Source organism: Trachinotus anak, unplaced genomic scaffold (assembly GCF_046630095.1).
Source record: "Trachinotus anak isolate AG129_WGS33_773 ecotype Australia unplaced genomic scaffold, CSIRO_AGI_Tana_v1 ptg000009l, whole genome shotgun sequence".
NCBI lineage: Eukaryota > Metazoa > Chordata > Actinopteri > Carangiformes > Carangidae > Trachinotus > Trachinotus anak.
In genome coordinates this window covers 1,126,752-1,140,727 of record NW_027273860.1, presented here as the reverse complement: position 1 = coordinate 1,140,727, position 13,976 = coordinate 1,126,752, and the positions used below count along the sequence as shown (strand labels likewise).

Sequence of the window (13,976 nt, the reverse complement as noted above, 5' to 3'; positions counted from 1 at the left end):
CCTTGAACAAAACATAACATTTTATTATTCAAGCCTTAAAAATAGTTGCATTGTTTGCTGCAGCCAAAGAACTCACACAAATGGCTTTTTATAGTCAAAGTTTTGCACATGTTTTTGACCATGATCCTTTTGGTTTTTTGTTTTACGTACAGTTTTAGCTCTGCATGTAGGTGGCACACTGTCCATATACCTTTGTCTTTATGTGAAAAGTTGTAAATGTTGAAATTCAGAGGTTGGAACAGGTCACAGATGAGGTCATGCTTCTTTCTATAAAGGAAAGAATTTTTTTTTTGTTTGTTTCTAACTGACAAATTCCTCTTAGAAAAACAAGAGCGGAGCCGCTGAGAGAAAGGAGCGTGCCACAGGCAGACATGCAGCTCTCTGCATGTGGAGCCCTGGTCTGTAACACAGCAACAGTTTGCAGGAGGTCATAAATGCCCAAATGTACCAAGTTAGATTCCTGACTTTGTGAGAGGAAATACAGAGGCACACGAGTGGATAAACGTCCCTGTTAAGGAACAAACCAGGCAGCATTAAAAAACAGAGGTAGGCCATAAAAAATGTAGCAGCAGGCCATAAATAGGCAGAGGAATGCCAGAGACATGCAGGGACAGGGTTAGACCCATGCAGCAGATCAGATTAGTCCATAAATAGTCAGAGGATCAGCAGGAACATACAGAAACCATGTGTGCAGAGTTGCTCCTCGGTGACAGCTCAGGAAATGCTCTGGTTTGATGGGAATAAGTCAATGAATTACAAAAACTTATGAGCACAGTTGAAGCCCTGAACAGCAGCGACAGCAGCACAGACTGTTCGTCAGGTTGGTCTGGACAGTCCAGGATTTATACCTGTGAGATACAGAACTGAGATTCATTTAAGTGGAATGACAGAGGTCAGTAGGTCCCCTGTCAGCGGTGAAGGAAATCTTGCAGATGTGCTTTCATGTGGACTTCAGCTTTGTTGAGCTTTGATACTGAATCCTCTTCTCTGCCAAATGCGGATGGTCGTGGCGGCGCTGACTTTGAGAGGAAGTTAACTCAGCTGAACGTGACCATCTGCGCTCAGGTGTGAGATGGGAACTGATTATCTAAGGCAGAACATTCTCAGCGAGCAAGTTAGTTCGGTGAAGTTTCCTGGCTGATGAGCCAATCAGGTCTCTTAATACATCCATGACAACATATAATAGAAAGTGAGGCATCGAAATTTATGAGTGTGCATCAATTGAGAAGAAATGACCGTAAGCATTTTTAATTAGTATTTGTTGTGTAGTGTTCATTCATGTTTTAATTTACATTCAACAGAGTTCCTGTGAATGGGCGCACTGACCAAATCATCCATTGGTTGTTCAAGGGGGAGAGAGCCATATTTTGAGACCCTGCTGTGGAGTTCAGTTTGTCAGCCCTTGGGGGCCCCGAATAGCCTGGGGCCCCAAGCTGTTGCCTGCCTTGTCTGTTCAGAAGCTGCGTCTCTGGTCTCTGTACCGGAGACCCAACATGTGCGTAGAACATCCCTAACCCAAACCAGTCCACCATGTGACGCTGTAGAAATGAGGCCTGAAGACTGTGGTCCTCAAAGTCCTGAACCTGCAGCCACCCTCAGCTTTACCCACCACATTCTGGCTCAGCCAGTAAGATTAGCCCAAAAACAATACAATACTGTCAGACGTCTTCTTCCTCTTCAGTATCACTGTCTCAGAAATATGAAGCATGAATAAGATGCAGGATAGAGACAGACTTTATGGGGAAGTTCACATTATAACTCTGTTTGATGCTGTACTGTTGATATCAGGGTGGGGGCTGGGGTGGTGGGGGGGATACAGCTCCTCTTTGATGCGTGTTTTCTAATAAAGAAAAACCCTTTTAGTTCTGGACGGGGGATATGGAGGAAACAAAGGTGTGTTTGTGATGAAACAGATCAACAAAATACCTGTTGTTCCATCTGTATGTTTTCTACAACAGCAACAGAAAGTCATTTATTTTAGAACATGGAGAGAAAAGCCTGAGGGGAGGTGAAAACAGCAGGACCTCACCATCATCTCCAAACCAGACAGCAGAGTTTGATTCAGACAACAAGCTGATGGGAGGATTTTCTCTGCTGGAGCCCAAAATAAGACGGTTTGTTTTCATACTGAAATGTCAGCTCAGAGCTCCGAGATGAATGAACACCAAGCCCAGTTTCCCAAGAGTGTATTTTTATCTTTGTCCCATCGCTCTTACACACAGTGGGCAAATAAACATCCACACTGAGAGTTAATCATGTACTACAATGACTGGACTGCTGTAATAAACCAGAATTATCTCCCAAAACCATTTAATGATCATTTACTTAAAGCCTATCCCACATGCTTGTGTTTCTTCTGGCCCAGTGTGCTCTCCGGTTCCTCAGCTCAAGTCTGGCCCATTTACAGCAGCATGGTCCGATGCTACTTTAACATCCGGACCAATTCTGGCACACACAGAAAATCTCCCAGCTGTGGGCCAACACCAGAGGATAACAGCTGGAACCTACTCAGATGTGGAACTGGGGTGTACACTGGGCCAAAGGTTTCATTTTCCTATCTGGGCCCTGACTCAGCCCCCATTGTTTTGAGATTAGTTATATTGCAGCATTATTATCCACATGTGCAGATGTGTGTGGAAGCTAAACCTGTGCATTAGAGGAGGTTCTTCTTCCTCAGTGTTTAGAGGCAGCAGGAACAAGTAAACAAGCGCACTGTGATTTACCTTCTCAGACTGGTATAAGTTGTCCTGGTCACCACGTGTGATGATGACGAGGAGTTAGGGTGTGGAGCATCCACAGTTCATCCACAGTGTTTATGTACCGCAGACAGTTTCAGCACACTCACAGTTTAATCTGCTAATTCAAAGGTGGGTTGAAAGGTTTGATAATAGAGGGCGGAGAGAGAAGAAGCAGGGGATTGACAGACTTTAGCTCACGTTGCTACAACACCTGAAGCAGTTAAGACAAGCCTGAACCACAACCACTAAGAAATCTGAGCGGCGACAGCAGGATTACCCGTCAGTCAGTGAACACAACGTGAGCTTTTGTTGTTCAATCTCTACATTTTGAAAGAGATTAGCAGAAAAGATGAACGGTGCAGTGAGTCCTTCATGCATCTGTCCTGTATTACTGCTGTCTGTCCGTCTGAGGAGACAAATCAGCTCCTGGAAACTCAAAACCTCTTGTTGCTCTCAGTCAGCATGTTCCGGAGTGGAACCTCCGAGAGCTGAGAAACAGCGTGATGGATGGAGCAAAAGTGCAGCGTTACTTCAGCAGACACACACTGTTAGTTGACTTTGGATGTGTGTTTATTTGGGATTTCATCAGTTTCCACTTTGGACCTCTAAGAGGCTGAACATCACAGGGAGGGGGGGTGACGTCACAGCCCAGCCAGTGTGGTGGAAAATGGATTTCTCTCTGTGTGTTTGATTAAATGGTTACTCTAACAACAACTGCACTGTTTGTCTGTTGCCATATTACATTATGAATCTGAAATGTGCCCACAACTTAGTTTGTTCAAAAAACAAAAGTTACAGAGGAGGAGAAAAAATTTCCAGACCAACGTAACAGAGGAGTTTGGAGTTTTCAGATGGATTTTTTCATCTGCATTAAACCCATCAGGGCTACAGAGGTGAAAGAGGCAACGTCAGTTTGAGAGGCTGCAGTGTGGTGAGGACGTAGCCTGAGAAACCAGTTGAAGACTGAAAGAACTGTGATTGGTCAGTTCGTGTCTACTGCTCCATGGTTGGAGACAGACTCAGTGGTCTTCCTCAGTAACAAACCACAAACAAACCTTGTGTTCACCTCGATCACCACAAACACAAACAATTCAGTTTAGTTTAGGGCCAAATGATTCTGTGAGGTTTCCGGCAGGAAGAGGCTGCGGTGTGCAGTCAGCTGTGTTGGTTCATTCATGTTACGGTGGCGTAGCTACAAAAAGGTACAAGAGGGAAGTCTGAACTGTTCAGGTAAGTGCTTGCTTGAGGCTCAGGCAAAGGAGGGAAGGCAAGGCCGGACCCCCCCCCCCCGTAAAGAAGAGTCTCATTCAAACAGTGAAAGTGCCCCTCTGGAGGGGGCAACTCTCTGGGTGAAACCCACGTGTTCTCATCAATGAAAGAATGTAAACACAGTTGCTGAGAGGAATATAATCAAACAGCAACACAGCCTGGTCATGTACGAGGTAAGACCAGGGTTGATGAAACTGGGCTGAAAGCCACTGCTCATCAGAACATGAAAGGTGTCTTCAGCAGGACTCCCCTGAGGCGGCTGCAGCTCCAGCTTCAGTTCTCCAAACAGCTGTGTTCACACTGGATTGACTCTCTATTGAGTCATCTGTGCCAGTAAAGCAATTAATGGCAGAATGAAGCAGAATCAAGCAGAGGGGAGAACAAGGAAAACCAAGTGAAACTGTATGAGTGCTGTAACATGAAGGGGAATTCTTTGCAGACTGTGGCTGAGCGGAGGTGGGGAGGAACAAGAAAGAGAGAAGAGAGCATCTTGTTATCAGTGTTTACCCACAGTGCACCAGTAGATGCTGCAGTGGATAAGACAGCAGGTCATTAAGCACTATTGGCCGTTTATCTCCTCCTGCCTGCCTGTTTACTGTAACCGTCTGACTGATGGGCGGTGGCAGGATTCACAGAGACAGTCGATGAGGGCTGCGGGTTGTTCTGCAGACCATAAATATTCTGGGGAAAGTCTTCAAAGCTGAAGACACGACAGATGAGCAGAAGAAAAGACGTACGAGTGTTTGCAAACAGTTCTGCAGAGATGTCAGAGGACAGGGGGGAGGCTGCTGCATGTTTTTGTCCCATTAACTGCAGTTATTTCACATTCCTGCACACAAACATACATCACTGCTTCAGCCAGCTTCCTTCCCTCTGTCAGCCACTGCTCGAAATCAACATTTAAAACTCGTAGAAAACAAATCTCAGTGAGAACATTGGTGATTCATTCAAGGACAACATGATATGAGATAATTCATCATAGGCATTGCACAGCATAGCACAACATTTTGTTTTAATTCAATAAGTAATGCCAGAAAGAATGCAAACAGTGCATCAATAATGAGCCCAGAATGTACAGAAGCCCTGAGAGGCCGGTGAAAGCTGAGCTCAGAGCTTCCATACCAACGTGAGTTGGACACAAGCATCACCTCTCAAAACAACACTCCACCCACACTTAACTCATCCTCTGAAAAAGTAAAAATGTATGCCATGAAAAAAACAATTTTACTACCCATCAGAAAATTTCAACGCCCACATTTTTAAAACTCAGAGCTTTTTTTATATTAAAGATCCCAAAGCTTCTGTCTAATATGCTACAAACTGAACCTGTAGCCTACAATGCTCAGAGGTAACATCATCTTCATCAGCTTCAGTGAACACTTATGACTGGATTTTAATCCGTCTGTCAATGATACATATAATATAAGGCTGGAGAAGTGCTTTGTGAAATCACGTGTAGTGTATTAGTATAGTGCATGTGTCAAAGATCAGAATGATCCTCTATCCAAGCTGTATGTAATGACTGATGATCAGCTGATTGACTCACCAGTCTCTGCAGGATCCTCTTGCTCTTGTCATCGGTGCAGTAGTCGGACATGATGCTCCTGTGGACCAGGACCAAGCCATTCAGGAACAACCAGGAGCCGAACCAGAGCAGAGCAAACACCAGGGTCCCACGGCGGGACCACAGCCGGAGGCCCAGCCACCGGAGCAGACACAGCCTGCCGCCGCGACCCCCTCCACCCGACGCCAGTCCTCCAGGAAGCATGGTGACGTGGTCGCTGTCCACACAAAATCCTCCTCTGCCAAGAAGTGTCTGATGTCTTTTGAATAGTTGCTGAATACTCTGCTAAAAATGGGTCCAACTAGAGACAGAAGCTGCAGAGCTGAAAAAACTCAGCTTAGAGCCTCCAGAGAAATGATTTTAGTTTGACAGTGTTAGAAAATGTTCAAGTCTGCCAGGAAGGAGAGCACATGCTTTTCTTTTCACTCTCTGTTTCAAAATTCACAGGAGTGAATTTGATTTATAAGATAATAAATTCCATCATCAGCGTATCTTGCAACACCAGTTAGGAACCAGGTTTTCATTGGGCAGCTCATATCTCCCATGAGCCTTTGCAGTCTGTCAAGGTGAAAATTCAGAATCACTGCTGTAATCTGAAATCCAAAAGTTTGTGTTCAATCATGAAAAACAACATTAGGCCTTTTTCTCTGCTTCCCTCAGACTTTGTGTTCCTGTACATTAAAAAACCTGACTGCTGTGTCCCCAAAAAACACAAAAGTCCAACAGGTTTAAGACAGAAGAAGAAGAGTGCAGTTTATAATCATCCAATCAGAGCGGCACGGTCCTGAGCCTGAGAGTCGACCGGTCTGACCTCTGTCTTGGCTCTGCAGCGTTTCCACAAGAAATATCTGGAAGTTTTGTTGTTTCATGCTGAGACTGGTGGATTTATTTTCCTCACAGCGAGTCAACAAATGTTGAGCAACAGGAAATAACTGAGAGGCAGCCGAGTCACCATCACACTGTGTGATGTGGGTGTCCGGGCCCAGTCTGCAGCGCAGTGTGGCATCTGGACACACACACACTCAAACGCACGACCGGCTGCACACACATACACACATGCAAGGAAACATGAGAACGCCACAACCTCACACACAAACACAAAGTTTTTCTCTATGAAAATACACTGTCCTGCACTTTAACACACACACATACACACACACACAGATCTTTTTTTCCCTCCAATACTGTCCTCACGTCACCTCCTCGTGGCGTCTAGTTTCTGTCTTCAAAACCTCCTTCCACCTTCAGAACCTCTGACAGGGGAAACTGGGAGATGTCCTTCAGACAGAGAGCTCTGCAGAGCTGCACTTTCTTAACAAGCGCCTTAAAGAAAAATAGATGCAGAAAAGTTTCCTTGATGTCAGAAAATAGAAAAATACTGTTGGTTTCAGCCGAGGACTTTTCACTGCTCTGATTCCTGACAAAGTCCTGAAGAGTGGAAATAGAAGCTCCTGATGCTTGAGCTCTGTGTCGGGAGAGAAACAGAAACAGGGCTTTAGATCTGGACTTTTCAGCCTTTTAAAACAATTTAAAACTATTTCAGTAATCAATGATTTTTACTAGAGTTGTTCAGATACTGATACTGGTATCAAAAATACCCCCAGTACTGGCGAAAATATGCCAGGTCTATGCACCAATCTGATACCATGTCATTTATTAATATTTATGGTGTTACAGTTTTACATTGAGATGAAACAGCAGAAGTTGCACTGTGCAACCACTGGCATCTACTGTTTTAGAGCAGAGAAGAAGAATAGATTACTGGTAAATAGTGTAACATTAGCTGTTAGCAAAATGTCACATTTTACATCAGCATGTACAGTATGCAAGTTAACTAATGTTGGGACAATTAGTGAAGGAAGTTTTATTTATTCCGACATTTACTTATTTTGATGATTGACAGTCACATTAGATAAAAACAGATTATATGGACTTCATGTATTTGTTCAAGGATGTAACCTGAGCCGTGTCCACAATGACAGCAATCACATCACATTCCTCCAGGGTCAGCAGGATACTGTACAGCCGCTGAAATGTTTTAATGCAGCGCTCAGGATCAGCTGTTCACAGGTTTAGGTATCAGGAAGGAAAAAAACGTATGAATCATTTCAAATTTTTATCCTAGAGAAGAACAGAGAAGCTTTGATCATAAACACTTCAAACTCTTCTTTTTATATTTTAACATCAACTCAAGCTTTGAAATTTTGAAATCATTTGGATTTTCCAACTATGAAATTCTTCTCCCTGCAGAGCTGTGGGAAACTGTGATATTTAACTTCTACAGTTTTGTGGAGTTAAAGAAAACCAAACTAATAAAACTCTCTTCTCTTTTGCAGGGTTCAGCAGAGGAGAGCCGCGCTGACAGCTGTCCTGTTTCTCCCTCTGATGTCTTTGTTGAAAAAGTTCATTTTCTTTTCGTTTCACAGGGTCAGACCAGGGTTTTGTAGAGTTTAAAAGAAAGACTGTTCTGTAACAAACGAGGTCAGAGGTCGTCTGTCAGCAGGTTACTATGACCCAGAGTCAGGTTCTGTTGCTAGGCGACATCTAGTGGTCGTAGTGATGATGACAGGAGCAAAGGGAAAAGTGCGGTGACGTAGTTTATAGAGCGACAAAGTCCACGTCAGGAGGAGGTTGGGGTGGATGGATGAATATGACCCAGGAGAGCGGTGTTCGATTCCCATGTGACAGGAGCAGCTTATGTTGTTTCTATTATCCATGACCGTTTGCTGTTATTATTGTAACCATGACAACAAAGACAACAAAACATCTATTGTTGAAGAAGAACTTATTTTAACCCAAATCACCATCTTTTCCTAAACCTAACCAAGCCTTGACCATTATTGTGGTAACCATGGCGACGAAGATAGGTGCGCCCCTCTGGTTAGAGTCCAGTTTATTATTGTAACCAGGTTGGAGGACTGGTTGGATCAGGGTTTCTTGCAGTCACTCGTCTGGTTTTATCTGTTTCCTCTTCTATGTCTCTAAAGAAAAAACACTTTCATACTCTAGGTGTTTCAGTCGTCTGGTGTCTCTCAGTCTCTGTTTTTTCTCCTGGAGCAGCTTCACAAACTTTCGCTGATTCAGATTCATGAACTCATCCAGTCACTTAGCCCTCATTACAGTTTCCTGATGTGGTTGTGGTTCCTCTCACTGAAGCATCCAAACCGTGAACTGAGGAAAAAAAAACAAGCCACAACCACCGCTGTGGAGAACACACAGATACTTGCCAGAAGTCAGTGGACCTCGCTGTTATCGCCTGGATCACAGGGCGCCGTCATCAAAGACTCCTCAGAAACCCCGATGAAGAAATCTAACTCCCCAAATCCTAAAGGAAGGAAAACCAGGAGATGGTCAGTCATCGCCTGCTTCTGAAAATATCAGTGGTTGTTTCTTGTTGATGGGAACGTGGGTGAGGAGGCGACAGCTGCTGCAGCTGTTTTCCAAAGTGCTCCCACGAGATAAAACCAGATATTAGCTGTTATTTATAAGAGCTGATAGGTTTGGTGCTGCAGTATGTGCAGTCTACACGTGACCAGTGAGTAAGACTGTGGCCAGATCTGCAGTTTGTCTCTTTCCTGTTGTTCATTCATTTGCAGTCAGGTTGTTTTTATCATCACTGATGCAAAAGGAGCAAATGACTGTAAACTCTCAAATGACTCCTCGCCTGCAGAAAATCTACTAGATTCCAGTCCAGTGGTGGTGTGACAGGTGCCAGAATCCTCAAATGACCCTCCAGATCTCCTTCTACTGAGAAAACCACCAGCAGTTTGTTTCACTCACCGAGTCCCTTAAGTGGCTCCTGAACCGAGGAACACAACTGAAGCCAAATCCTGCAGTTTGCTCCTCATTGTCAACTTTTACTCTCTCACAGATTTACAGTAGAAAGTCCTCGAGTCGTGAAGTTTGGAGCCGCTGTGCATCTCTGAAATGTGAAGAGGGGCTGTGAGAGTCTGGTGAGGCACCACAGTTAACTCCTCACAGTCTCAGAGGATGATGGAGCAGATAGCTTTCATGTAGGAGTCTCATGAGATGCTGGAGAGACCAAAGGGTTAAAATACTGTTCTCACTTAAGGGTTCTGTAATCCAGTCTCCTCCCGGTCCTGATGGTGGTCTGTTAAAGTCCTCGGGCTGTCTCTGAAGCAGCTGAATGTGAAAACATTAAAGTAAAAACCTGAAGGGGTTTTGTAAACGTGTCACCTTTAGGTTCTTCGGGGGTCTGGTTACATTCGTAAGGTATTTGATTTGCATCTGAAGTAGGAATAAATGTGACAAAATGTGAAATTTCACTTCTTACCATTGAGCAGGTTTAAGTTGAAGATATGAGTCCATGAGTTTGTGTCTCTGAATCTCTCCACAAATGCAACTGAGACAATTTAACTTAGTTAATTAGCTAATTCTTGAAAACCACCTCTTTTTCCTTCAAGGGATGATTTACTCCAAAACCTGGATCCAACCCTTCAAGAGTTCCTGAACCATACTGAAGGTCTGTCAGCAGGTCTCCAGGTCAAAGTCCAGATAACTTAACAATGATGAAAAATACATCACAAACCTGCCGCCTTTAAAGTGATGATCAAACGCTCCAGAAGGAGGTTGAACTGCAGCAGCAGCAGCTGTGAGCCGGTCTGCAGGACACTAAACCTTTTTTAACAGGTTGTTAAATGATAAATGTTTGTGATCCTACAGTTTGTGCGTCCTTTGGGTGCCAAGAATAAGTCAGACATTTAACTTCATGAAGACTAATTGAATGAACTAAAGCATTGTCACCAGGTCTGGAGTCCAGATAACTGAACTTCTCCATTTGAGACACAAAAATCACCAGAGTGTGTGTGATCCTGTCGTCCGCAGGTCCTTCAGAGGCCCGGTCTGGTCCCACTGAGAGCGGCTGGAGGGGCAGGTCTCAGTCCACAAAGATGCTGCTGGAGATAAACTGTGAGACTTTTCCACCAGACAGAAGAGCAGAGCAGCTGTAAACCCTGAGTCTGGACTGTCAGGCAGCCGCCGCGGCTCCAGCAGGCGTCTGGTGTTTGTGGTTTCTCCTCACACTCCTGCTGCTGCCTCGCTCTCCCTCCGTCTGACGCTCCTCGCTGCCTGGCTGGGAGAGAGTGTGCAGGAGGTGTGTGTGTGTGTGTGTGTGTGAGAGAGAGAGAGAGAGAGAGAGAGAGAGAGAGAGAGAGAGTGTGTCACGCTCAGGCTGGTCTGTTCAGCTCCAGTCCTCTTCCTTCCTCCCTTCAGTCTGCTGCACTTTCCTTTCTCCTTCCTTTCTTACCCACAGTGTGTGTGTGTGTGTGTGTGTGTGTGTGGAGGCAGCTCCCTCCTCTCAAACTGGAGAGACCCCCTCCCCCCTCCCCTCCCCCTCCCCCCTCCTCACCCCTCTCTTATATTTACATGCTACTGTACCTCTCTCTTTAGCCCCCCCCTTCTCCCCCCTCATTACCCCGTTACCACGGCAGCAAGTCTCTGCTAAGGTTCAGTCCCCACAATGAGCTTCACTGAGCCTCGCCAAATTAAAAGCCCCCCCCTCCCCATTTATCTCACTTTCCTCCTTCTTTCCTTGCCCCCCCCCCCCCCCCCCCCCCCCCCCCCCCCCCCCAGCCATACATGGAAAGCGATCCAATAAAAGCAGCTTAGAGGCCCAAGGCATGTTGGTAATTGCCCTATTTGTAAAAATGCCAATAAAGTCCTGCAAACATAAAGAGAGGGCAGCCACTGTGGAGCTCAGTGTGTTCAGTGTGTTAAACTGCACCGATGTGTGTGTGATGTTAGCGTCTGGGGGGGGACACGCACCACGCTGATAATTCATGTGGTTGATACAGTAACTACATTTGCATTTGAAGATTTGAGGCCATTAGAGGGCAGAAAAACTCCACCAGAAGCTGACGGACACACACTCAAACCACGACCTCACTGAGGGAAAACCTCAGTCACTATCCACCTGGTTTTTGTAATAATGCAAATAACTAAATGTCCAGCTTCAGACAGGGTGTGAATTACCCCGGGGCTGGGGGGTCTGACCCCCTGATTCAGACTCTGACCACTCAAAAGAGGTAAGAACAATAATTCAGGGGTTGAAACATTTGTACATCTGTATTACCTGTTATTGTAAATATGACAATATGTTTCCCATAGTTATGTCTGGAAGAACATTATGATACGATTTCAGACACCCCTGAAGTGGACCGTACCATTTCTTAACCGTTACCTGAACGCCTCGTCTGCCACTTATAGAATGAATGAATGAATGTAAGAAGCAGTAGCTAAAGTTAAGTTCCAACCAGCTTTAAGTTGAAATTACAGCTACTGTAGCTAATGTTAGCTAACTTTAGCCCTAAGTTACAGTTAAGCTAACTGATGTTAGCTAGTTTCTAACTTTAGCCCTGAGTCGCAGTTAAGCTAACTGATGTTAGCTAGTTTCTAACTTTAGCCCCGAGTCACAGTTAAGCTAACTGATGTTAGCTAGTTTCTAACTTTAGCCCCGAGTCACAGTTAAGCTAACTGATGTTAGCTAGTTTCTAACTTTAGCCCCGAGTCACAGTTAAGCTAACTGATGTTAGCTAAGTCACAGTTAAGCTAACTGACGTTAGCTAGTTTCTAACTTTAGCCCTGAGTCGCAGTTAAGCTAACTGATGTCAGCTAGTTTCTAACTTTAGCCCTGAGTCACAGCTAAGCTAACTGATGTTAGCTAGCTGATAGCGAGCCCTGTCTTTTCCAGTGTGTCTTTTCATCACCAGTATAAAACGTCATATATGATGTAAAGTTAGAAACACTGGAGCTCAGTCCTGAGCAGCGGCGGAGGATCAGCTGTTGGACAGATACGTGTTGACATCAGTATAAAGTTTATTATTTCATGTGAACAGTCTTTGTGTCTGTGGTTCAGTCTTTGACCTTTTGACATCAGCTTCTATCACAGACGCCTCCTTTGTTTTCACTCAGGAATTCAGGAGTTTTACCTGTTGGCTCATTGGTAATTGTAGGGTTAGGGTTAGGTAATTGGTAATTGTATTAGCAGTAGTCGAAAGTAAATAAGTACAATAACTCCCAGTACTGTGCTTCAGTATAATTTTGAGCTTATTACTCAGTTTTCTGTTGTTGTCTGAGCAGCAGTAAAAAAACAAACTTTGCGGTGATGATATGAGATGAAGGAAAACATCACCTTTTAAAGGTGCGGGGGGAAAGTCCAGAGGCGTCTCCGTCCTCCCTGATGTATTGAACAGTTCTGTAGCTTGTTACGACAGTAAATGATGAGTCAGCCTGGGCCTGTCGGTACATAAGAGCAGGGTCCTGTTTGCAGGAGCAGAGCAGCACAGAACAATGTGGAAACTGTCAATTCTCAAAGTCTTATCATTTGAAGCTGCTTGTCTCTGGGCACAAGGAGCAAAAATAGAATCTATTTTACACAAGATCTTCTGAAGGTTGCGAAGCTCTTTCCTGAGTAAACAGGAACAAACTCTTTGATGTGTTGTCATGGTGCCTGTGATGGTGGATCGTGGCTCAGAAACAGAGTTTTGTCTGTGGCAACAAGGACAAACTCCCCCAGAGTTGCAGGTATTCATGACTGCATTCGCTCTCCACCTCTGCAACTAAATAGGAAAATGAAATTAAAGTTGGTCACAAAAAGAGATGAATGAAGCGTCAGGAGATGATTAACGTGACAGGAAAGATGAAAAACAAACAGTGTCACTACATACATTTAACTTTGTAAAGTCAACCAACAAAAATGATCAAACTGCTCATGTCTGCTCATAAAAACAGACCAAAAATGTTGGGAAACCAATGAAATAGCAGATCAGAACACACATATTATACACTGTACTAGCTTCACAATACACCCAGCACATAACTCACAATGGGTCTCAATGAAGATTCAACAAAACAGGGAGGCGACCATAAAGAAACGACTGAGTGCTGACTGACAGGAAGAGAGAGAAACCCAGAACCGGGCTAGAGACCGGATCCAGCAGCAGACTGTCAGAAACCTGCGGCCACATCCCAGCAGAGGCTTCTCTGTGCCTGTAATTGCCAGTTAAACCATCTGTGGCAGGGCGAGCTCCTCTTCTCTGCAGCGTTCTGGCAGTCGATCACAGAGCAGCGTGCTCGTTAACATCATCCACTCATCTGAGCCTCCATGTTACAGCCAACCACTTATCACAGCCTCCTCGTTAGCCGCAGCCAATTACCTGAGGTCGCTTGTTAGGGGCAGCTGCTTATCTCCCAGGTACCTTAATTGACTGAGACACTCTGTGAGAAGTTGCTGGCTCAGCAAATACCTGAAAGATGTTCACCTTCATGTTTCCTCAAGCTTAGGTTGAAGTTTTGTTTTGTGGGAGAGAAGACACCGGGAGCTCGTCACGCTGCTTAAATCAGGAGGGATGTGGATCTGTTCACTGGAATACATGCATGCATTTGCA

At 44.7% G+C, this 13,976-nt stretch overlaps 1 protein-coding gene across 5 annotated transcripts in view; it reads right to left on the bottom strand.

Moving 5' to 3' along the window:
* The window catches only part of dipk1c (divergent protein kinase domain 1C), a 31,249-nt gene extending 20,444 nt beyond the window's left edge, over positions 1 to 10,805 (bottom strand). The window contains exons 1-3 of one of the 5 annotated variants that reach the window (XM_071484336.1): positions 9,352 to 10,805; positions 7,531 to 8,896; positions 5,554 to 7,036 (exon numbers count right to left, since the gene is read on the bottom strand). In XM_071484336.1, coding sequence (XP_071340437.1) covers positions 5,554 to 5,775 — 222 coding nt within the window. In that variant the 5' untranslated portion in view covers positions 5,776 to 7,036; positions 7,531 to 8,896; positions 9,352 to 10,805. Of the gene's footprint in view, positions 1 to 2,723; positions 4,025 to 5,553; positions 8,897 to 9,351 lie in introns of those variants that run through there. The other 4 variants (XM_071484335.1, XM_071484337.1, XM_071484338.1 and 1 more) reach the window with 4 other exon arrangements.
* Positions 10,806 to 13,976: the final 3,171 nt, after the last annotated feature.